This window comes from Copadichromis virginalis, linkage group LG2, assembly GCF_057382275.1.
Source record: "Copadichromis virginalis isolate Kocher_CV1m ecotype Utaka linkage group LG2, C_Virginalis_male_GT1.1, whole genome shotgun sequence".
NCBI lineage: Eukaryota > Metazoa > Chordata > Actinopteri > Cichliformes > Cichlidae > Copadichromis > Copadichromis virginalis.
In genome coordinates this window covers 38,424,827-38,450,280 of record NC_140619.1, presented here as the reverse complement: position 1 = coordinate 38,450,280, position 25,454 = coordinate 38,424,827, and the positions used below count along the sequence as shown (strand labels likewise).

At 41.1% G+C, this 25,454-nt stretch overlaps 1 protein-coding gene across 3 annotated transcripts in view; it reads left to right on the top strand.

Moving 5' to 3' along the window:
* The window catches only part of atp8a1 (ATPase phospholipid transporting 8A1), a 109,475-nt gene continuing 84,021 nt past the window's right edge, over positions 1–25,454 (top strand). For all 3 annotated transcript variants that reach the window (XM_085433904.1, XM_085433920.1, XM_085433913.1), the window contains exons 1-2: positions 1–396; positions 18,805–18,919. In XM_085433904.1, coding sequence (XP_085290030.1) covers positions 348–396; positions 18,805–18,919 — 164 coding nt within the window. In that variant the 5' untranslated portion in view covers positions 1–347. The remainder of the gene's footprint in view (positions 397–18,804; positions 18,920–25,454) is intronic.

The window sequence follows — 25,454 nt, the reverse complement described above, 5'->3', positions numbered from 1 at the left end:
CCCCCTCACTTCAGTTCATGGTTAGTCCGTGTCCACTCTTACTATACCAGGGGGGCGTCTGACGGCTTCAGTCCGCCGTGCGAACCGAGATGCTGGGCGATGCATGAAGCGGTGGGCTCCTGAGCATGGTTCTGTCACCAACCGGGAAATGAAAGTTGGCAATTCCTTATGTAAATCTCTCATCAGCAGTGAACACGCATCAGCTCAATCCGCATGAGAGAGATTTTGATTTTTTAGCCGTAATTTTGAAATTCTTTGACGGTTGAGGAGCAGCAGCCAGAACACACGGGGCAGAACCAACACCGCGGCCACTTGACAGGTGCCGTTGCCCGGCTCTGCGTGGAGAGATGCCGCCCGTCCAGAGAACGATGTCTGATCTTCGTACTCGGGCGGAGGGTACGTAGGAATGTTTTTATCTGTTTTATATTTTCGAGACCAGGCGAAGAAAAAATATCTTGTACATTATTACCTTCTTCCTTGCTAGAAGGCCGGCCGACAGCTCTGTGGAAGTGCAGTAACTCGCTAGCTAAAGCCGTGATTAACGGTCCCCCCGAATAGGCGTAAATAAGACCCGAGGGAAGAGAGGGTCGGGCGGTTTGGAAGTTTTCTATGAGACGTTCAAGGGAAAGAACTCTTTCAAGTTAAATGTTAAAAATAATAAGTTAGCCTAAAGTGAAAGTGATAGAGGAGAAGGGGTTTCGAGACAAAGGCGTTGTCACAGTGAAGCCGCTGAAGATTGCACCTGACCCCGGGACAAGCCATATCCTACCTCTTAGGAATCACCCCATCATCTCAGAAAACAGATTAAGTTGTAGCTTACTCAAAGTATCCACAAGTGTCCAGCAAATGGCATCTACAACTGTGTGGGTCTAATAATGCAGCCATTGTGGTTCAGCTGGGGCCCCCCACTCCTTCCCTGCACCAAGAACTTTCCACTGCATCTCTATTGTGTTTGGCAGGGAATGAAGATGCAGACACATAGGCATTACCTAAGTGATTTCCAAACACAGAAGTCTACCTACCTGCTGCAGGTGTGCAGACTTGTGCACCTGCAGCCAGTCTTTAAATCCCTGCAGTCACTCATGTGAGGCTGACATTGACCTCTGACTACTCAGGGCTTTGACTGGATTTATCTGCAGACATCAATAACAAAAACCCATTTTTTATGATGCCTGCTGAAGTTTCTGTTTCTCTTCACAGTAAATGTAGCAGCGCTGTTGCCACTTGATTTTGAAAGGCTTGGGCTTGATTTATAGCTGCAGAGGTCTGGGTAATATCTCAGTCTGAGTTATTGCTGTTGAGTATATAATTTTGGCCCCTAAGGCAGGCGGGCTGGTCTTGTAAAGTGAATTAAAATGAACCTTTTCTAATTTGTTTTTGTGTGCATCTAGATGAAGTCGTTGCGTAATGCCTAGGCCACCTTATTATACATATTATCTGCTTTGTAATTTACCAGCAGTGTTTTGGTGTAAGTTTAATGTGTTTTTCACTCCTTTTTTTTCAAAAAGTGACCTTGTTTAACAGCACATTAAACATGCATATGGGGGGCCAGAACTAGACCATCAAAGGATCTACCTGGCTTTGCATAGTGTGGAAGTCTTTAATACTACAGTTTCTTGATGAAGCGCATTGTTAATCCTTTTGAGTAACATGTAGAGTTCGTGAAGGTTTTGTACCTTTCTGCTGTGAAGGTACATGTGCTGATATTAGACTCAATGAATGTGGAAAACCGAAATACAGTTTTAAACTTCATTTATATTTCTTAAGATATCTCAGGCTGTTTTCTGAATGGATTACTCATTGAATTAGAAAAAATATTTAACACGGAATTATGCCTTTTGTTCTATGAGACGTTTTTAAAGGGTTCACCGTTTCTTTAAAATCCCATTTGTGGCCTGGGTGAAGGCTTTAAAAATGAATTTGTTTACACCAAAGAAAGGGAAAAATTTGGAGTGACGCTTTCTTGTGTGGTGGTTTTACCTTTCTGGCCCACATGAGATCAGTTTGGACTGCATGTTGCCCATGAACTAAAGTGAGTTTGACAGTCTGACTCTAAATAGACTGAGCTGTAAAGATACAAGCAATGTGACTTAAAAATTTAGATGCTACAGATGAGTTAAATAAAACGTTGATCGACTTGTGAATTTCTTGAAATGTTATCATCAGTTCATGATGGTTAAGCTTGGCTTTCAAAGTTTCGTGTACCTATAAAACCGTGCTAATAAAGCAGCAAATTATATTATACGATATTGCAGCAGAATACACTGGGGGTAATATTGGGAAAGAAAGCATCTTTTCCTAATGGTTTTCTGAAGATTTAATTATTGAGTGTCTCTCCACTATCCAGATACAAAGCTGCACTGGAAGTAATCGGTCCACACACTGTATGCCAGTCCATACTCCCAACAGATGGTCTTGAATCGTAGAGGTTATTTGCTTGTTCAGAGATTTGTCATGACTGTGTTTGGGTTCAAGAGTCTCCTTCGTTGGATGAGGCTCTCGTCTGTTTTGCTTGATTTTTATCTTTTATTTTCTATTTTATTTTACTTTTTAGCCCCTTGAACAATGTTTGGTTGTCAGTTTCAACCTCTACACTTTCTTATAAGCATTGTTCAAGTGTAGCATGTCTTCAGGCTACATTTATAAAAACTCACTCCGTACACTCCAGCCTCAGACACCTAATATTGGAACACTTCAGGAAAGAATCGCTTTCAGCTTGCATTAAGCTTATGATCAGCCCTGTGCAGCAACATACGAATGACTAACCTCTTGCTACTGATAGGTTCATCTCAGATGTTCTCTTGGCTGAAGCTTTGTTCGTTTTCCACAGCTTGCTTCCTTCCTTCCTTCCTTCCTTCCTTCCTTCCTTCCTTCCTTCCTTCCTTCCTTCCTTCCTTCCTTCCTTCCTTCCTTCCTTCCTTCCAACATCATTAGATTTGTCTCTGGGGAATTGCATGCACTTCTATTGAGAACAATTTCACCCTCATATTACACATTGCTTGTACTAAAGTGTATTACTCAGTAGTTAGACATAAGGTAGTGCATTACTGTATGCCAGCCAGCCCTTTGGACGTCTTTGTTTACATCCAAAGGTACAGCGGTGTTGTAAATTCCAGTTTGTTAGAAATACTTAAGTGAGAACATTGCATATCATTTTTAGTTTTTAACTGTCAATCCAACACAGTGTCAACTTGAAACTTTGCTAAACCGCAAAACTCCTCTTTTTCATGGATGCCTGGACATACACCTTATTGTAACACTTATGAGAACACACACACTAATCATTTTAATGGAGATGGAAGGCTTTGGATACAGGGCCTCAGTGTTTGTTTGCTGAACTGAAGGAACGTTTAGGCCTGGCTAATGATGTCAGCCTTAACAAGCAGATTTGGGGCAGACAGTTACAATTAAGTAAATATAAATTCACGACTGCTTACAAAGCAAAAGACGACCGCCGATAACAAAAATCGAACTAAAAACGATGTGACTTTGAGTCAGCGTCCTTCACAAAATGTTGCACTGAAACTAACTGAAACTGAACATTTTCAAAAAAGAGTGGGTTTGCAGATATGAGCAACTCCACCCTGGAAACTAACTGAAAAGCAAATTAAAAACTCTAAAGAAAATACAAATAAAAAGTAAAACTGTAATAGCTCTCAGACTGGAATTTGAATATCCTCTTGCTGAAAGGTGATTTGCTTGGCGGTAGTTTTGTCTGTTGGTCCTAAAATGCCACTTGAGGGCTGGTAACTGTAACGCAATTTGTCATCCTGCGCAGCACAACAGAAATGATGGATTTTCGCTGACGAGCTTGTGCATTATAGTGGTAGAAATCTAAATAATTAAATACGACGAGACTGTATAAAAGTGTTGACCAATGCGGAGCCTGCTGCAGTCAGAGGAACAAACAGATGAATTATGCAGCAGCTATTGCTGTCACCATTACACCACCTTTTTAGGTTACAAAGAGCAAACAATTAAGCTTTTCAAATCAAATCAAATCACTTTTATTGTCACATCACATGTGCAGGTACATTGGTACAGTACATGTGAGTGAAATTCTTGTGTGCGAGCTTTCACTTCACTTGGCTTTGTGTACACTCTTATCCGCCTGCTTCGGGGGAAATTTCTTTCAAGCATCCATCTCAGTGTTGGATTGGATCACCTTCCGTGCTTCCAGGTTGATGGCCTGTGCTGCTGCTGCTCTTGGATCAAGTATTTTCCAGCCTCATGGCTCCATATCCACTTCCACTGTTTTGCTCAGTCATGCGTCTGCTCAGCAGCGTTTCTTTCAGTTGTTTTTATGAGAGCCTGAGCACACTCCCCACCCTTCAGTTTTATATTTTAATCACCACTGTGCATCAGGCAGGCTTCCATCTAGAAAGGGCAGCCCTCTGCCAGGCTTACCACCTAATCCATCAGCAGCCTGTCCGTCAGCCCCCTCTGTGCTGCACACTCGCCAGTCTTGGCCACCACGTGCAGCCCCACTCCTTGTCACTCTTCTCCGCTGTGCTGTGGAAACATCCGAGATCCCTGCCAGCCTGTTCCTCGTGTGTTGCCAAAACAACCTTATCTAAGACAGTTGGGATGCAGGTGACATTAGTGCTTATCAGCACGTTTAATGTATGATTCTACAGAGACAGACAGCCACTGGCAAGGCAGCCAGGGAATACTTAATTATATATAGAAAAGCCAGCACTTTCTATAAGCCCAGATAAGTGACATTAATATTTGTGAGGATTTACTTTCAAGTTCTTTCCTAATTTGTTTAGTGTTAATAACCATGTCAATAATAAATCTGTGTCTATGGAAGAGACAGCTAAAAACATTCATCAAAATGTAATTTTATTATTTATGAGCTTTTGTCTTAAAATCTCAGAAAATCCAGCATCATGTAGTGCCCATGAGGGGCAGCACAAAATTTGTTGGAGCTTTTATTTTGAAGGTCGAACAAAGCTTCCTGTAAAGCTCGATGGTCATCAAAACTTTGATATTTGTATAATAAAGCATCAATTCTAAGGCTATTAAGGTGTGCTGAATGGGTTCACAGCTGCTGTTTGAATGGCCTCTGACTCCACGCACTGACCCCGATACACAACCACAGGTTCAACCATTATGAGGTTTACTGAATATTTATGTTCTGTCACGAAACTATGTTGTTAGCACAAACCCCTCTGAAACCCTACGATGTAACCTGACCTTTACCGCTGTAGAAATGTAACTGCATGTCATGTTGATGCAGCCTGTAACCATAGTGATTGCCATTTTCAGTACTAGCAATTCCTCCTGTGCATCTCCTGCTACTTTCTCAATATTTTTTATATTTGTTGGAAAGACAAGAACAACGATTGTCTCAATATAAGGAGCCTGGCATCCTTAGAAGTCAGCAACATCCTGTAGGAACATTGCCAAAACTGTCTGAATGGATGTGAGGGAATGTACAAAGGAGTGGAAAAAATTGAAAGACTCTGGGGGGGGGGGGGAGACCACAACAAAGAATGGAGACCCAGAAGTGAGTTTCTATCGGCTGGCACTGCGTATAAAATGCTGGGACATGACCACAAGGTAACACATAATGCACCACGCACAAGCATAAATGCCGGTAGTGACATCGGCCACTTGGTAGGCTCTACAAAGATTCACAGCAGAAGTCTAAATCAGGCCTTAACCAAGATTTATGGTCCAGCAGAAGTAGCAGGTTCGCTGACGGTTTGTTGTCAGACGGAGGCAGTGCACAAAGTTGTACAGCTGGTCTGTGGGCCACTCCTGCTTGTGCTGTTGGTTTCTCGACCAGCTGTGCAGAGGTGCGAAGTTTTAACATACAAAGAGGTGAAGTGAAATCAGGTGTTAGAAACAATAAGAAGTGTCCACTGCAGCCACTGCTGTGCATTTCATGGTGTATTTTTTTGATCTTTAAAGGGTTTTTGGCAGTTCTGCTGCCTCTTTTTTATTTGAGCCATTTGTCAGTATGTTGACATTCTGAAGATGTTTACATCATCCACTTCCAGCAACGTGCAGTCAGGAATTTTTTCATTAAATTCGCCGCGAGTGGCAGGAGCTTCCCAAGTAAAAATGCTCATTTGAAATGTTAGTAGGTGAAATTCAACATTCGTTTCAAGGTATTTATCACACACACAGAACAAAAGGTGATTTTGTGGTTGTTTTTGTTGTTTTTTGTTTTTTTAGCAAAACAAACATAAACCTTTTTTTTTAATGTGTTCCAGGCTCAGAATTCAGAGTGATGTGATCACTGATGGTAACATTTCCAGGAAAAAATCAAAGTGCAAAAACTGTAAAACATGAAGACGTGGATGAGCTGATGTAAGTTTTGTGGGGATTTCCCCAAAGCTGTGAGTCAAGTAACTCATCAAAATTTTGGGGGGAGAAGGAGAATAATAGTTCTTCAACTCTCATTACCTTAGTAACTACTAGGTAAGAGTGAGACATTATAGCCTACTTCTTCTATAATCAAGCTATCTCTACCTCACTGGCATTATCCACATTTTTTTCAAGCATATGTGGAGCAGGCTGTGCGCCCTGTAGCATTTTAATAAGACTAGCTGAACCTCGGTCTGTCTGAATAGTTGTAATAGCATGGGGAGGGAGACTGGAGGGATTGAAAGCTGCCAGTGTGCCTGGTGAATCACTGGCTGATAATAATGTGGCACAACACGCCACTAAATCCCCTTCCTGGGTTTGCTGGTGTGTCATATCAAGTTCCCTCTGGCTTCTCTACCCTATGTGACTTCACGGGACACATCCCGTTCTCCATTTTCCACTTCACGTCCTGCCTCCATCACTAACCTGCAGCCAGCCTAATATGTGTTTCTTCAGATACTCAATTTCCCTCACCTCAATGATTCCTCTCTGTCTGCAAGGCAAAGTGGATGTGGCAGGTCACCGTGAGGAGGAACGTGCAAATGCATGTTCCCACTAAGAGATAGATTCAGAGACTAAGAACTTAGAGTTGGGTCTTCATGCAGAGACGCAGACTGTTGTACTGTTTGCTATATTTGTTGTTATGTTGATGTCAGGCAAGGGAAACTCATGATCATGATTTTGGTGTGAAGGCTATCAAAACCGTGGCTCTATGCAATGCAGTAAACTAGTGTTTTTTCTACTTGGCATAGAAACATGTGAATGTGACGGTCTTTATTCAGGTAGAAAAATTCAATAAACTCAGTTGTGCATTTTAAAAGCAAAAATCAATGCAGTACTGACCAAACTAAATATTTAGTTTAATGTTTTGTGCTTATATTACCCTTGGACTCTGTCAGAGTACCTTGGTGTGATAGACCAAAATAATGTTTATTTATCTTCTCATCTTATTCTAAAATTAAAGCCTCTGTTCACCAAGCTACTGACTTTAAACAGCAGGTGGGTGGAGCTTCTGTGCTCACAGCTGTGTACTTTAGATGACAGGGATTACTTGCTCATAATTTGAAAATGGTCATTTTTGATGTGAACGTCCACCACCGTAATAGTATTTGTATGACTAAAAATAATAAAAAAGCACAATAGGTTCAATTATAAGACCAACTTGGATTCAGTGTAAAAGCCACTAAATCCTTGATTTTATGGTCCCTAATCGAACCATCTGCTGAAATTGATTAGATCATTTGATGAGCAGGTTAGCTGACATCCTGGTTGAGTCTTATTTACAACCCACTGCAAGCCTGCATTGTAAATTTATGCTTGTAGAGATCCTCCATTCGTCTCAATTTTTCCATCAGCTATAGATGGGCAGCAAATCCTGAAACATGAAATAATCTCAGATACCTAAAAAAAGGAAAAAAAGAAGAAGAACCCATAAACTGTGTCTGTTTTTCTGTCATCGTAAGTTTTTGCTGCTGAGCAGAATTTTGTGCCCCCGGTGTGTGAAAGTGTGATGCACACTCAGCTGAAACAGCAGGAAAATTGCAGCTAGCGTGCGTGTGCCAGGAGACAGCCAGTGTGACAGTGTCACAGTGGGATGACGAGGTCAGATGAAGAGGTGTCAGCGGGCACTCCACAGGAAAGCAACACCATCAGTGGCTGGGAAGATGAAATTCTCGCTGCCCTTGCGCCCCGCTCAACCATCCCCCACACCCTCCTCCCATCCCCGAGAGCGCGTTCATTATACGACAATGATCCCGTCTCAGCTAGGTTTACGTTCAGCTAGGTCACAGTCATGCATTTGCACATTTATGGTCAGTTTTAAAAGTATATGTAAAAATGTACTGTTTTATAATGCATCTGACGGATCCATCAAGGTTATCCTTGAAATCAGCCCAAAGACAATCACTGCTCATATTATTGGACTGTGGTGCGAATAATGCATGAAGTCATCGTTTCATGAATTTAATAAAAGCAGTGAGATGTGAATAAATAACAGACAATAACTTGCATCTACCTACGTTATCATTTCCTCAGTCAGACTGAGAACAGTTGATATGTTTTGGACATGCGTGACTTACTCTGTGCACTCGATGATGGAGGTGCCGGTTTAGGCCCATCTCACTGGCACATCAAACATGTCACATCAGGTCAAATGGCAGCGCTGGAACACTGGCACAGATTAGTTGTCATTACTCAGCCATTTGTAGATTAAAGCTATTTTTAGAGAACATGTGGCAGAAATTGTGTGGTTGTTGTTGCCTGTTTTAAAATCTGAGCCATGAACTAAATGTCTCATTATTTTGTAGGAGTTTCATTAAAATTTAAGATTGATTTTACATTTGTTCAACTTTCATGTTTGGGCCCCTGAAATCACATTCAGTCTGTGAACACAAAGCTTAAAGTGTGTCTTTGGATAATGCTAACTGCGCTGAGAGTCGTAATAAGCAGCCATTCACGTTGTTTATCTTTAAGGAGTGTCCCATTAAACCTGACATACGACCCATGACACTACAGCTGTCGACTAATCCATCTGGTTTTGCAACATTAACATGAGCCAAAACTTGCCAGATCCCATTACAGCTTGTTGTTCCTGTTCTTGCAAAAAACCAAAAGGTTGAAGTACAGAAGAGCTCTAGTTAAGAATATGTAAAGTGTTTTAGCCCTTACAATTGATCAGACTACAAAAGGAAATATTAGGTTTATGCTTTCACTGTTTACCATTAAGTTTTGGCATCCGCCCCTAAAGAACAGGCTGTCATGTTTTTAACCATTTAATTGAGTTCAAGTTGAGTTACTCAAGCATACGACACCGTTTATTTGTCAAATAGCCAGAAATACCACAAAAAAGGCATCGACACACTCTTTTTTGAATTTCCTAAATAAGTGGCCCACTCATGCTTACACGGACAGCCATTTTGAGCTTGTTAGTGTGTTAATGTTCACACTTTGCTTAATACAGCAAAGAGAGAGAGATGGCACACAAAATCAGCAACAAGAGTGAAAACCTTTTTGTTTCCGCCTTAATCAACAACGAGTATAATAGGCATATCTACCCACCAGCAAATGGTGGTTAGATTGTTATCATATTTAGTTGGAGACCCTACTGTAAATGCATTCTTTATGCATTGGCCACTGAAATTTAAGTCTTTCCAAAGTATAAGTCTAGACTCTCCAAATAACTGTTTTGTTGCTTGCAGAGATGACAAAAAGGAAAAACGTTTAACCTGTGTGTGTTAACATTTTACAGTTATTCATTGTGATATTGGTTTATTGTCAAATGCCTGAATATAACTTTGGTTATTTGCTAGCGGTTGTTCAGTGAAGGTCTAAATCAGGGGTGGGGAACTCCAGGCCTTGAGGGCCGGTGTCCTGCAGGTTTTAGATGTGTCCTTGAAGAATACTGTAACTGAGTGACTGACATTCACAAAGTCTGTTTCCTGTGTCCATTCCTTTAAATTTCATGGCATATGCCTCTCTCTTTTATCATTCATAAAGTCATACACAGTGGAAAGGTTTCTCTCTCTGCAGATCCTCGCTAAGCCGAGCAGGGCCAGCCCTCTGATGTCAGTGCAAGCCCCAGCTGCCTCTGTTGTCCCTGCACTATCCGCCCTACTGTAGCCCTCCTGAGCCTATGAGGAGCCAGACGGAGCCAAACAGGGAGGGGGGATTAAATCTGCAGCTGCCCTGTTGTTGTTGTGAGTGCCGGTTACAGCATTGTGATCTGATAAGCGACTTATGGATGTTGCTGTTGCTTAGATTGAGGCAGTATCTATATTCCCCTCCAGCTCTTCTCCTCATTCACAAATGGCAGGTGATCGGGAGGGAGGGGGGCTTTCATCTCGGGGGCCTTGGTTCCCATGAATAGACTGTAGCCGCTCTGTCTGCTGAAATATTTATGTGGCATAAATGAATCATGTTGAGATCTGTCTTTGGTGGCGATGAGCTGATATAAATGGCGCATTAGGCTCACTGAGTTATGAGACTGAGACATCCTGAAGTCCAGCGGTTTGGAACTAATTTGAGCCTAATAACAATGGTAAATAGCCTCAGGTTAAGGTGAACAACGTGCAGACTGAGAAGGCTGAATGTTCTGCCTCACTCCTCTAGCTGACTTATTTGGGTACTTGTTAACACGGTAGTTCTGCATGTGTAAAGACAGAAGCAAACAGAAGCAAAGCCAGTCATTTGTGTGTATCCTGTGCTGCTTTTCTTAACAGAGTTTCTTGACTGTTTAGCTGCTATTTGTCTGTCTGTATGGGATCAATATCCGTAGCCCCCAGCTGCCTGCCCCCACCTACCCCGGGTGTGATTGAATATTTGCTTGGGAGCCGTGTTCTGGCCAGGTCACGTGCCTTCTCGGCTACACTTTATTGACAAGCCTTCAAGTCTCTTGCGCTCATTATTCTTTTAGAAGCTATTTCTGGACGAACAAAAAGCCTTTTTACGTTTTCATTTACCTCTAGACTTGCAGTGCACTCTAGCTGATTGACTAATGGGCCTTTCTGAAGAATAAGTCATGGATCCTCGTGAGTCATCACTGTGTAATTAAGTATATAATAGATGCTGGCCCAAAGAAGTTCCACGATGTAGCAAAACTGTGATATGATATCTTGATAATATCTGGGCTACAAGAGATTCGTTTGACGTCAAACATTAATAAGATACTGTTGCTAAAAATACATTTACTCCACAATAACTATTTCCATTTGATCATCTACTTGAAAACATGGATTAGTGCTATTTCTGTGCTATAATGTGCCTGACTGTCACAAGATGCAGTACTGGCTAATATACTTGACTATCAGGTCATTATGGTTCCTGTCACTGGGGCCATTATGTGCATTTTATCTTTTTTTTGTGTTGACAGTCATGCCAGGAATAATTTTCCACGCCCAGCACTCTTGCCTGACCTGAGCTAATATAGTACCATCGGGAGGATGGTAAATCAGCAGGGGTTGGGCTTATCGTTAACCTATCGTTAACAATGAGCTTCATTTGAAAAGACCCGGGATAAAAATGAGCTCATATTCAAGTGTGAAAGTTGTATAGACGTATAGAAAATAATTAGTCTTTCCATGCTTTTAGTATCTTAAACATGCAGAGGCGATTGAAGAGGGGTTTTCCTTGCCTGTCGGTTTCTCGGTGTCTCTGTGACCTGCAGCGTTTAGCAACAGGAATACAGAAACAGACGGGGGAAGACCAGCGTGTCTTGGCCAAGCCTTTCTGGGCCCAGTTTTTTCCCACTGGGCACCCTCTCCAAAATACGTGCGCTCTTGTGACTATTGTTCCACCCGTCTGTCTGTTGGCTGACACAAGCAATAATCCTGGCATCTGGCCTGCATCCAAAGTCATTACGACACTCGGTGGCATTGATCCTTCCTCTGGAGGCTTCCCCTCCAGAGCTGTGTGCGAATCTCCTCCCACTGAGCTTTAAATAGCTCTTTGTTACTTTTTTCGCCCTCTTTTCTTTCCAGGCCTCTTACATTATTTTTATGTTCAGTGCTATGTGTAATATGGGGCTTCAATTAATAGTTGAAAGGTGCTGTTATAAACACAGATTAAGAATGATGCCCACAGTGAATATCCACCAAGTTCACTATTTATGGTCTCTGTATTAATGTCAGGGTAGTTGAGCCGTGACATGCCTGCAGTTAATGACATTAGTGCTGAGAAAAAGCACGGTGTCCACCAGGGAATATTAAGAGCAGATCCCACTGAGACGTGCGGCTGTGGTTCAGTACATTATCTGCAGAGTGTGTGTGAACATAAGGAAAGAAAATGAACTGGATATGGTGGGGGAGGGAGACCATGCGGAGGCCTCTGTGGAGTAGCTGGGAAAAGTTATTTTAATGACCTCCTCAAATTCTCATCCCCAGCTCCTCTGGATGGTACTGTTGGCCTGGTGTGCTACTTTGAAATTTGTCCATGGTTACAGTTCCAGTGCCACTGTAGTAAAATTTTAACGTTTCCATTGTTAATTTGACCCTTGACCTTTAATTAAAATCCCCATTTCAAGTATAGTTTTTGCTCCTGATGTGATTAAAAGCTGCATATCTTCTGATTGGACCCAGTTTTCTCTCTATATAGAGCCAGCTCCTTGCAACATCACCTCAAGTTGCAGTATGTTTTAATGTCCCTGCAAGAGCGAAAACTGCAACAGTTTCCTATGAGCAGCACTGACAGTGGGAAGGAAGAAGAGACCTCTGCAGAACCAGACTCAGGGAGGGGCAGCCATCTAATAAGGCTGTGCAGAGACACAATGACATAACACAAATTATGAAACAGAGAAGTTGAAAGTTACTGACATTCAGTAGTGGCATATAAATGCATCAGGAGTGCTTGATAGGCCAAAGTATTTAGTTTACCTCCCAGTTTGTCGAGCCCACCCCACCACTTTCTCGCTCTTGAGCTACTTTTGCTCTTAAAGCCAATTAAAGTGTTCAACATGTAGCCTTTAATTGGATCAGGTGTGCAAGAATAGTAGCCGTATCAAACCTCTTAAGGCTCGACAAGAACAAATCTTAACTCTTCTTAAGACTATGAAACATTCGTGGAACAAACTGGCTGTCATGTAGGGCTGCCACAAACGATTATTTTGATAGTCGACTAGTCACCGATTATTTTTGCGATTAGTCGACTAATCAGATCATCATCCATTAGACGTAAAAGTACAGCTTATTGCACCAGCAGCATCTGCTCTTATATAACTATCATTAGCTTACAGCTTTAAGTGTTTAAGGTCTGTGCTAACTAAAAATAAAGACAAGATGATAGTTTATTGAATTTGAATGAAATCTGCAGATTGTTTCGGTGAAGATTAATAAACTCCTTGCTATCTAAAATCTAACAGGACACTGGAGTATATTCTCCAGCATCTCACACTTCTGATAATCAGCTGTCTGCTTGACGTTTATTCAGCTGTGTAAAAACTATAACTTTAATCTCAGCCAAACCGATTTACTCAGGAACAAATAAAATACTAAAAAAAAAAAAGCCAAACAACAACATTTTAAGTTATCTAAGTGACTCATATATATTTAACCTGAGTAGCGAAAGACGGTGGTGGGTTTGAAAACGATTTGCGGGGAGTCCGGTGTTCTCGCGGCGCTAGTGAGCCTAGCCCCCGGCTCGCTAACGAGCTAGTGGGTAACAGACGTCTCCGAAAACGTCGGAGCGCTTTTGAAAATATGCGGTGTCTTGATAAACTGAGCAGATATTTGAGGTTTACACAGCTACATTCTCACCTGAAAATATGTTAAACGTTTATTTTGTGACCCAGAAAGAATAATAAGAGTAACATTAAAACTAACTAGCTGCCGCCATTGTTGGAAACTGCGCTGGGCCGCGCTATGAATTCTGGGACACAGCTTCTTCTTCTTCTTCTTCTTCTTCTTCTTCTTCGGGGTTTAACGGTAGCTGACATCCTTGTACATGCAGTGCTGCCATCTTCTGTTTCAGTCCGTTATTACACTCTTAAATCCTGCCACTTATTCCTGCGTCTTTTGTGATCGTACAAAGTTTCAAACGACGCGTCGACTATTAAATCAGTCGTCGACGATTTTGATAGTCGACGTAATCGTGACTAGTCGACTAATCGTGGCAGCCCTACTGTCATGAGAAACCAATCTGGTAATAATCAAGCGACAACTGAGAGTCCAAGTCTAACCTTCTCTGTCGATTTACCCTGATATTATTAGGAAGATGAGACAAATTCATTCGTATCGCCCATAGGTGTTGAGAAAAGAAATACTTTGTCTAGATTTGGGAAATAATTTCTAATGAGGCTTGATCTTTTTTTCTTTCTGGTATTCATCTGACACTGGAAGCAGAGGACACGTCAGCTCATGATGCAAACCTTGGTTGCTTAAGTGTTTGACATATTAGTGATGTATTTTGGATTAAAAGCTTGATTCATCTAACAGGGCAGCAAATAGCACACTGTCCTGGCTTTAGTCTAAATGATGGTGATGTTGACATTACACACCTTTACTGCACCAAGTAAAATACAGAATAGGTGTTCTTAGCTTCCTGTACAGTTGCTTGTGTCACAGTGGCTCAAAGGAGAGAGGAAGAGGACTTGGTTAAACAGCAGCATCACCAGCTGCAACTGGTGCATTGCAGCACCTGGTCTACCCCAGCACACCGGCTCCTGCTGCGAAGGCTCGTTCAGATACAGAGACGCAGCATCAATCACAGCTGCTCAGCCAGCTCCTCCGGCCTGTTATTCCACACAGGCCTTATGCTGCACTTAGCAGCTATACTGTCCCTGTCGTTTTCACTCTGTTGCCAGTGTAGAAGGTAATTCCTTGATAACCCAAGCTGCTTAAAGACTTAGCTTCTTCACTAACTTTTTTTTCTTGGTTGGATTTGTTCCCTGGTGTGTAGGCCATCTCTTTTTGGCATTGGTTATCGTTGAAATGCCATTGAGCAGACTTCCTGATGAAACTGAGCAACATTAGTGTGGGATTATTTCTACAAAAAGACACAAAATAAAGGATGTTGTAGCCATCCATCAAAGGCAAATATTTATATGATCAACAATAACTACAGAAAACTCTTTGACTAAAGCATGGTTCATTTTACTCACACGTAGACCAACTTAGACTTGGACCAGCTATATTTGTGTGCATAGTTTGAACCAGGAAAAACATGATCACAAGTTAGCTGTGCTGTGATTTCTTTCCCTGGTAGTCTCTGACACTGAGAATTATTTTTATGACTTTACAGGTGGTGATATAAACCCATAAACCTACAGTGCTATCTTCTAGCTACACTCTGCAAGCAGTATTATCTTAACTACAGCATAGTAAACTTCCAGAAAGTCCTCCCGTGCTGAAATTGCTTAATAATGTCAAAGTGCATAGAAATGGTTCCTTATGCAGACTAACATATAACAGGAAGAAATTTGCTGTAGTTTTTGCCAGTAGCTCTCTTCTCATCCAGCCCAGACTCAGTGAAGCAGCAGGCCTTTAAGTCAATGTCCTTTCCTTCACCTTTACTCAGTGTTGTTACTCACTGCTAAGTACCTGTCGTCCCAGTGTCACCAGGTGAGCTCTTGGCTGCAAATTCAGTTTTAGTTTTGGACCGAAGAGGCGAGGCCTACTTTCCTGAAAGAGGGATGAACGCACATGCTCTTAAAGAGGAACCACCAAACCGTAAAGTCCGTACAGGATCAATGAATCAACTGTTCAGCAATATTATGTAATGCTGTGGTGTTGCAGGGCTTTCAGTGATTCTTTACATCACCCATTCTCTGAAACGATGTTCTTTGTGTAACACGTAGAAGCGTGAAAACATATTTCAACAGGTGCTCTAAGTCTTTGTTGAGCTGACCATATAATTCTGGGAACAAAGGTCATTTTGGTAAAAGAGTATACAGTGTGTTCTTGAGTAAATAGAACCTTTAATAAAACATGGCTTTAAAAGATAACAAAATATAATACTGGTGTTTTTCAGGGTGCCAATTTTTTTAGTATGCAGGAAAAACCCTTTTCTTCTTCTTGGTGCACAAAGAATGAACTACGAGAAATCGTTAGCTTATTGCAATATTGTTTACACTGTTCATACAAACCGCTTAATAATAAACAGGAAGAGCATTTACTGACTTAGTTGGTGTCACTCTTAAACCTCCTGTTGCTGTGTCCATCCATGGTTTGTCACCTCACTAATCCAATATACTACCTATGCAGATCTGTTGCCTCGTGTAACAAGGCTGTGATGGTGAACTCCCAGCCATGTAAACAACTACGGGGCATTTATTTTTAGCCCAGAGCACATGCTAAGGACAAAGTATAAGGAGGCGATGCTAGCAGTCACTCCTCAATAATCTATGTAAAGCCAAGTGGATCATTAAAATAACAAGTAGCTGTAATCTAAGATTCATGGTTTGTGTAACATGAGTGAGAAAGTGCTAAGTGAAAGGTGAGAGCAGAAAGGAAAATTAAGAGTGGTGACAGCGTGAAGTGTGACTTTGGAGAATGTGTTAGCGTTCTTTGTTTTGACTTGACATTATAAGAAAGACATACTGCAGGCAGGGGCTTTAGCAGCAGGCTGCAGCTGGGCCATATCCAGGCAGGGCTCTGGTTACAGCCTCTCCTGACACTGGGTTTTGTTGTTCGTGCTTCCTGCCAGCTTTCCTCCCTCCTACGTTTGTGCCTGAGAATGGTCCTTCTTTCCATTTTAAACACTGCGGCTCACCTTATCTATAGTTGTGAAAGCTTTGCTGTCTCCCTTTTTGCCTCCCTCTAACACCAACACACTGTATGCTAGGGAAGACTAGCCAGCATCCAGTGGATCACATGCATGCAATCTGAGTAGGAGTACTGTTGACTTTGAAGTTTTACATTAGCGCTGCCCTGTGAGCATTGCTCACGTCATTAATCCAGACATATCAATTAAAAATTAAGTATAGGGAAATGTGAACCCCAGAAACCTTAAAGTGGACATTTACAGCTCCGTGTTTATGTTTGTTTGGGTCTGCCGGAGCTACTGGAGACTTTCGGTTCAAAATAATCCAGGTTGCTGGTTGCTGTGGCATCTGCGCTCATGACAAGAACTGAGATGACCATATTAAAGATGTCCCCTGATACTCATACAGAAAAGGCTGATAAGAAACGTTTAACACAGTCTGAATTTTGGCTGTTTAGGGTTACATAACCATATGTTGACCTCATTCATTATTTGAAGCCTCGTTCTTGTCCAGTTTTATGATCAAAAGCTATAACAGCAAATATGTAGGACAGGAAGTAAGGAGAAGTATAATAGGTTCCTTTTTATGTCTCAGCTTTTTCCCCTTTCAGCAGAATTAAGCAAAAATACATATTTGATTTTCTCTTCTTATCTTCCAGGCTACATGATTCCTGTCAAATATTCTTCTGTACTACTCTCCAGTGTTTCAGTTTAAAAGGATCTTTACCTCAGCAGGACATTTGTTGTTTTTTTAGTGTGTTTACCTTATCAGGAAGGGGGCACTTTAAACGTCAACTGCTGCAAGTATAAAGTTCAGGACTAAACCTCACTTCTATTTGCATGTGTGAGAGGAGATGAGAGATGTGTACTTCCCATTTCCAGTTCTGCACTAAGCAGTTTCATGCTTTGTGCTTGATGTTGCTGGCAAGTTCCAGGCTGCAACGTCCCTAGACGCATGACGCAGCATCTGCCTCCTGCATAGAAAGCATGCATTTTAAAGGCCTAAGCATTATACCCGTCTGCATCTGCAATGTGTTAGTCCTTGTTTTTAGTGGCAAAGTAAGATGCAAAAATGCCTTTTACAAATCAAATATTTAGTCAGGGTTTTAAAAACAACAAGGAAAAATGTGTTACACGCATAAGCATCTCTGCGACCCACATACAGCGCTCACGAGGCCTCGCTAGTTTTGTTTTAGCCAACAGAGCTCCATCCCACTTTGCTGAACTCGGTACTTGGTGGGAGTCAAACAGTGCCTCGTTTTTCCAAAGGAGTGGAAAGAAGAATTGCATCCATGTGGGGACAGATTTTTCAGCACTAAATGTACCAAATCTGCTAACAACCTTCTTTTCTTTTCCTTGCAGAATAGTGTGTGATGATTGTGTGATGATTAACTGAACAATGAATGGAGTTTCTGCTGTTCATAATTGAAAAAGTTTTCAAAGAATTTGAATTATATTGTATATTTTTTGTTGCACTTAAGTGTCTCAGATCGTCAGATACGACTGAAATGCTGTTTTAAAATGATAATTTCATTATTAAAGGAAAAAGGTCAATAGAAATATACCTGTGGTATGCCAGTGCTGCCCTTCTTCCTGTGTAGGTGAGTCACACTGTCCACACAGAGTAGGTGATTTCCTTTTCGGTGTATAATAGGGTTTTTCTCCAAGTTGGTGTTTTACTGTGAAGGTAGTAATACAAGATGTACTCTCAGTGACATGTCATTTGGCAAGCCTATTGTCTTTCCGAGGTACCTTCTCTCTCCATTAGGATAACAACTTGACCGTATGGTGGCATCAGATCATCACGCCCGAGCTGAGGCAAGCTTAGCATACATCACTTACAAACATCTTCTCAGTGATTGTGCAGACTGCAGTGATTGTAGCCTACAGTAATAACAGTTTGGCTAATGTATTGTGCATTGTGTGCTAGGAAAACACTTTGCAGAGCATAATGCATTATTTTGAATTCAGAGTGCAAAAATACTTTGCTTTTGTTAATAAATCTGAAAGAAAAGCTGTTGTATATGAGTCTAAAACCTCTAAAGCGCCAAGGTCAGCTGAGCTCTCTATTGATTTAGTTTGAGTTGGACTTTTCCTTTTCCTGACTCCGAAGGGTCCTTTGGGTGCGTTTCGACACGCACTAACTCAAACACTTCAAAACCCCTTTTGATCTCACTTTTATTTGTGCTCAAAGCAGACTTTTTGAACTTATCAAATGTCTTTCCCCCCATGCTGCAGGATATGAAAAGACAGAGGACGCATCAGAAAAGACATCCTTAGCTGACCAAGAAGATGCCCGGCTCATATATCTCAACCAACCACAGTTCACCAAATTTTGCAGCAATCGAGTCAGGTAAGGAGATGTTGAGTTTCTAATAATCATGGCTGCATCTAGCCTGCAGTCTTAGAGCATACTTGTTGAAATAGGTAGTGGGCAACTTGAGCAGTAAGTAGAACCTAAGTTTGTGTGGTTTTAGATTCTGCAGTTTCATTTTTAGCTGCGAGCATGGTGATTTTCTTCAACACATTGGCTTTTTCAGCTTTTTTTTTTTTCAACGATGCATGAGCTCTCAGGTGGAGTCCTGGGTGGCATCCGTGTTTGGACGGTGGAAAGGTTTGGCTATGTCAGCAATGGTTTCATTCGCTACACTTTTAGGGATACTGGTCACCTGTGGTTGTTGTGTCATTACTTGTGTCAGAGGATTGTTGGTAAAACTGATGGCTAGTGTTGCGTACCCTGGACGGGTGGATTCAATCTACCTGAGGAACTTAGATGCCATGGAGTGGGCCGAGGAGTGATACAACACGAGGTGTGGTGACATTCCTTTTTTGGAATGTCAAAAGAGGGAATGTGGAGATACAGAAATTCTTTTATTGCTGCCATATAATCTGCATCATTATACCTGCATTAATAACATTCTTTACAGCATTATTTCATCTAATAATATTTCTCACAGTATTGATACTGCATTACAGCTGTTTATTGAAGATGTCCATTTGAGGATCCTTCCATTATGTTAACTTTTATTACAAGTACGGTCAGAAGTATTTTATACACATTGCATATTTGTGCCTATTTTGAGTTGATGTTCAGTTCATTAAGGGTCTTAAGCTTCACTGGCGTGACTGTCCAGGTGATCCATGCTGAGGGAAACTAGAACATAGAAGGATAGCTGCATGCTTACAGTACATATAATACATATAATCTAGGAATGTGTCCGGCCTGAGGCCTCAACTCATTTGGTGTCTCACTATATTTTATTCTACTTGGTAACAGACGATCAGAGTCAATAATTAGCCTCAGAGACCCTGAGGGCTTGAAGTTTATTACCTTGTATGGACGGTGTTATAGAAAAGAGAAGTTCTATGTCTGCTTATAGCTATTAAAGATGTACGATTAACTGTGACTAATGTCTGGAACCTATTTTAATCTGTCATTGACGCCATGGGGGGCGTGTACCCCACTGCTTTATAAGTGTCCACAACATGTATTTTGGTCAGAAGACACATGTTGATGTTTTCTCCGGGCTGTTAATAAACTCATCATTTGATTGCACTTTTCTGGGGCCTCCATGGTTTGTGACACTGCTCTACATTGATCGATTTCGCGACAACATGTATCGCCTGCTCATGCTTCATGATGAACCAGCAGCCAAACATGCTTTAACCCTAAATTAACCTGCAGATTTACAATCACATGATTTGATCATTTCCAAGTAGCAAACATTTAGAAGAGTTTTCAGATCTTTGTAGCAGATACTGTGGAAATTTGGAGCAGAAATAGTTTCAGTCTCTTTGCGATCCCTTTTCTGGTGTGATTGCAAAGTAGAGGTGAGAAATAAAGCCTCAAAATATCACAATATTTCTAGAAAAATGGAACCCTATTCCTGATGATATTTCTGAAAATACCAAACATTTTATTGACATTTACACCCTCCAGGCAGCAGCACTTGTAAATGTAAGTATACGAAGGGCATTTTCCATTCTTCTTTTCCCATGATCTGCTGTCAGGCAGTGATGACACACTACTTAATTCAAAGTATGAATCTATTACCACAAGGTTCCAGCAGCAGTAGCATGACACTGCAGTAGTAGTGACACAATATTATATCTAATGACACAGCAGTACCCTGCTGCACAGACTAAATAGCAGGCTAGTCTGTGGTACCTAAAAATCTTGCTTTCAGACTTCTAATATTGACTTCTGAATAAGCCATAGCTGAAACACTGTACAGATCACCTGCTCTTGTGCTGTAGAGAGAGTTCAGGTACAGCCATGACAGCACCCTTAGCCATATGATATTTGATACCTGCAAGATTTGTAATGCTGGTGCTGCATCAGTGCATATACCCAGACTGGCCTGTTTATCTTCTTGCGTATCTTGGAGAAGTGGAGTGCTTTTAGCTTTAAAGGTCAAGATTGTTGGGTCAGGCCTCCCTCTGTCAAGGAGTGTTACGGTTACCATTCCTGCCTCACAAACAGCGTGCTTACACAGAGACCGCTACAAACTGAGCTGGATTAGTAAATAGAAAGAAGCAAACTAGGATGGAGCCCATTGTTACCTCAGCTTCATGAGTTTACAACATAAATCAGACAACAGTAAATATGAGGTATATTTTTTATTAGCACAGTTTGTTTTACTCTGTGAGGCCGATTCTCAGCTTCACAGTCAAAAATATGCGTTTAGTTTTTTAACTTTTATTAGTTAATTTTATTAATATCTCCATTACTTTAGTTTTGTTATTACTTATAAAGACCATCGTCAGTGAGACAAAATACATATTAAAATCTGCTTGGAGTACCATATGATTGATATTTGAATAACAGTAAAAAGCACTGGAGGTTTAAGAAATATGGCTTTTAAGATTGCATCAAACATTTGCTGAAGGCAGTGGCCTGATGTGTGCTGTGTCACACCAACTCTAAGCCGTCTAAGTGTTCAAAGACAGTAGTGATGATATGAACATACTTTGGTTAAAATAGGTTAGATGTTAATAATAATAAATATGGCATTATCTCAGCATTGAACAGCTTGCAGATTGACTCTGTGTTCATGAAGGTTCGCCTTTGGCGGGTTTAGAAAAAGATTTATTTGTGCTTTAAAGCGGAGACCTGATTTGTTGCTGTCTCCAATGTTGCATGGTCTTTGACACATCTTCCCACTGCTTACATGTCATTGTCCACCATCACATGCATATTTCTCCTGTTAGCTAATGGATCTGCATCATGGGTCTGCGTCCTGTGTTAGGGTTTTAGTGAATTGTTTGTTCAGCTGCACAGTTTGTCGTGCAGATCTGGTCGTAATGGAAAGGCGAATAATTGCTGGGATGTTGACAGGCAAAGAGGAGTGGCTGTGCAAACCATTTTCCTGTTGAGCATTCAGGAAATGCTGCTCTCTCTTTTGAGGAAAACAAGGAACATATGAATAGACGCACACTGACGTGGGTCCAAACACACAGTGACCCAGATATGCAAATTACTTTAATTGTTTTGGTATGTGTAGCTTATTTTGTCTCACTTACTGAATCACAGCAACTAATCTTTACTGCGTAGGATTTATTCTTGATATATTTGGTGTTCTGTTAAATAAAATTTGAAGTTTTGTGAATAATGAGTCAAGTTAATTATATAATGCATGCGATGCCCGCCATGCCCGATTCACTAATACTTTAATGTAAAGGTACTGATGTGGCGTAGACACTGAACATCTCAAGGATCTGAGAGGACATTGAGACATAATGGCTCAATGTCCTAAAGTGTCTAAGCCAAGTCGAACATTATCAAAGCATCCTGTCTGAGAGTGCATTCATCCTAAAGAAATGATGTATTCATTATTATGAATGTAAGATATATAAGAAGGAGATGGAGAGATTTTATTAACCTGAAAAAAGTTCTATAAAAAACCTTTCAGAATAAAATGTTGGGTTGTTTCCTGCAGCCACTTTATTCAAAAAAGAGTTTTTGCTGACATGAAAGAGAGACCTACTTATAAAAACGTGTGAGCTGGAAAACCAGCGAAGGTTTCACTGCATGCTGATGGACTGAGGGGCTAGGCAGCTTCAGTGCTGTCACAAATCTGCTGACAAGTAGGACCACACAGACTGTGGTGAATTTAAATAACTCAGAATTTGTACAATTACATGAAACTTGCTTTAAGGAAATGTAGAACACATCACTATACTAGCAGTAGTATAGTAAATATGGGAATGCCAAATATAAAAGGTAGAACCAAGCAACCAAGACCCAAGACACGAGCTTCTGGTTTCTGGGGAAGAGAGTGAGAGAGTTAGTGCACTAGCTCTCTTTTTTATCAGTCGGCTGCTGACGGGCGTGCTGCTCTCTGGACCCGCATCCACCACAAAACCAGGAAGAAAATGCAGATAAAAAAATAAGCAGAGTGGGAGGGGTTATCACAGTGCATGACAGCAATGCTGAACAAAGGGAGATGGGCTCAATGTGCTGTTGCTCAAAGCTATACACGAATTATGAAAATATAAGAACACAGATAAGGGGCCCAAAAACTTTGCACATGTCCCGATCAGTTGTTACACAAATTACCTGCAGTCAGACACACAGTCCAGGGCAGCGTGTGGTTCCGCTGACGGTGGAATCCCAAGGCCGAAAAGCTAAAGTTTCTGTTGACAAGAAAGTCAACACCTTTGCAGCAGTTTTATTTGACACAATCTTCACTGAGATCTTTAGACTTTAAACTAAAACTCAACATGTCTGACTCTAATTCCTGTATGGTTATTCTCTGCTTAAAAGCTATGTGAACGTCTGAAAAAGGCAGAAAGTGCATCTTTTAATCCAGAATAACATCAGTCCAGATCAGACTGTGTCATAACTGTAATGCAGCTTGTACACATGAATGCTGAAGAACGAATGTTAGGATTTAGAAAAAGTTTTCAGTCAGACTCAAATGCAATATGGCAGAGAGGCAGGGTCGCGATTAGGCTTTTAAGCTTATTTACTGAGTGTCATCATCTGGTCTCTCCGGTCTGAGTCCACAGCTGGTTAACCTTGTTCCTGTTTGTGGTCCCTGGAAACACGCATGGCTGAAAACTCCATAATGTGCTCATAGTGGCACTCATTAGAGGTTGTAATGCAGCAGGAGACATTAATCATCTGCTGGCTGTTCTTCAGGGTTGCCCTCCTATGCTTGTGTGTTAGTAAAACAATACGAGCCATATACTGTAAATAATACTGCAAATGATGGTTAAACATGCTAAACACTCACTATACACAATACAGCCGCCATGATGTCAACTTATTTTCAGATGTCTTTGTTTTGCTTGTCATGTTTTTCAATAATCAAATACTGATTTTCAGAATAATAAAAACAAAAATTCTTTAACAATTCTTCTGTAATTTTTATATTCATTGACAGCCTTGTTAACGATCTGAAGCATACCCTGCTTTACTATTCTGATCTACCCTAATGGGGAATCTATTGAAAAATCAAATAAATTAAAACTAACCGTGCCATTGTGTTAACTAAGACTTGAAACTAGCAGTTCAGACTATGAATCACAGAGCAAGTGAGTTGAGTACGACTAACATTTAAAGAGACAAACGTCTTTTTTCAAACCAGAGGAGTCGCCCTGTCGAGTTATAAAGGTGAGTACAGGTTTATGTCCTCATTGGCTTTTTAGACTCAGAAGCATTATTCATCTTTCATATCCACTCTATGGTGTTTGCCAACGAGCAGTGGTGAAAAGTAACTTAAGCCCACGTGAGCTACGATGTGAAGAAATAGTGGTTTGCTGGAAGTCTCTTCCTGTGAACATGGGGTTCTTCCTTTCCACTGGTCACTGTTTTCTCTTTAATACTGCAGGATCTGAGCCAACTATTGTTATTAATTAGCACTCTTTAATGAAATATGATATTATGTTTAAATAAATGGCAGAGGCATGGTTGAAAATGTTTAGCTGTCTCTTTGTTTCTTTTAACTAGCACACTAATCTTATTCAAAGATTAAACAAACAAAATAGGCTTTCATAATAACATTATACTCTGATTTGTGAGTAAGTGGAGGAAGTGCTCCTCTCATATCTTCTTGATCTCAGCTTACTCCCAGGAAACAAAATGAAGGATCCATAATCATCCATTAAGATGTATTATTGGAAGTGATTCTGTGTACAAAGGTAACCAGAGATGATTGGGCATATGCTCTGCAGCTTACCCCCATGAGATCAGAAGGCTTGAAGAAAATAAATCACAGAGAGCATGATGCATCCCCAGCCACACGTTCTTTGTATCTCAGGGGCAGACTGTATAACTATTAGGGCTGCCACGATTTGTCGACTAGTCACGATTACGTCGACTATCAAAATCGTCGACGACTGATTTAATAGTCGACGCGTCGTTTGAAGCTTTGTAAGATCCCAAAAGACGCAGGAATAAGTGGCAGGATTTAAGAGTGTAATAACGGACTGAAACAGAAGATGGCAGCACTGCATGTACAAGGATGCCAGCTGCCGTTAAACCCCGAAGAAGAAGAAGAAGAAGAAGAAGCAGCTGTGTCCCAGAATTCATAGCGCGGCCCAGCTCAGTTTCCAACAATGGCGGCAGCTAGTTAGTTTTAATATTACTCTTATTATTCTTTCTGGGTCATAAAATAAACGTTTAACATATTTTCAGGCGAGAATGTAGCTGTGTAAACCTCAAATATCTGCTCAGTTTATCAGGACACCACATATTTTCAAAAGCGCTCCGACGTTTTCGGAGACGTCTGTTACCCACTAGCTCGATAGCTAGCCGGGGGCTAGGTCACTAGCGCCGTGAGAACACCGGACTCCCGGCAAATTGTTTTCAAACCCACCGCTGTCTTTCGCTACTCAGGTTAAACATGATATATGAGTCACTTAGATAACTTAAACATGTTGTT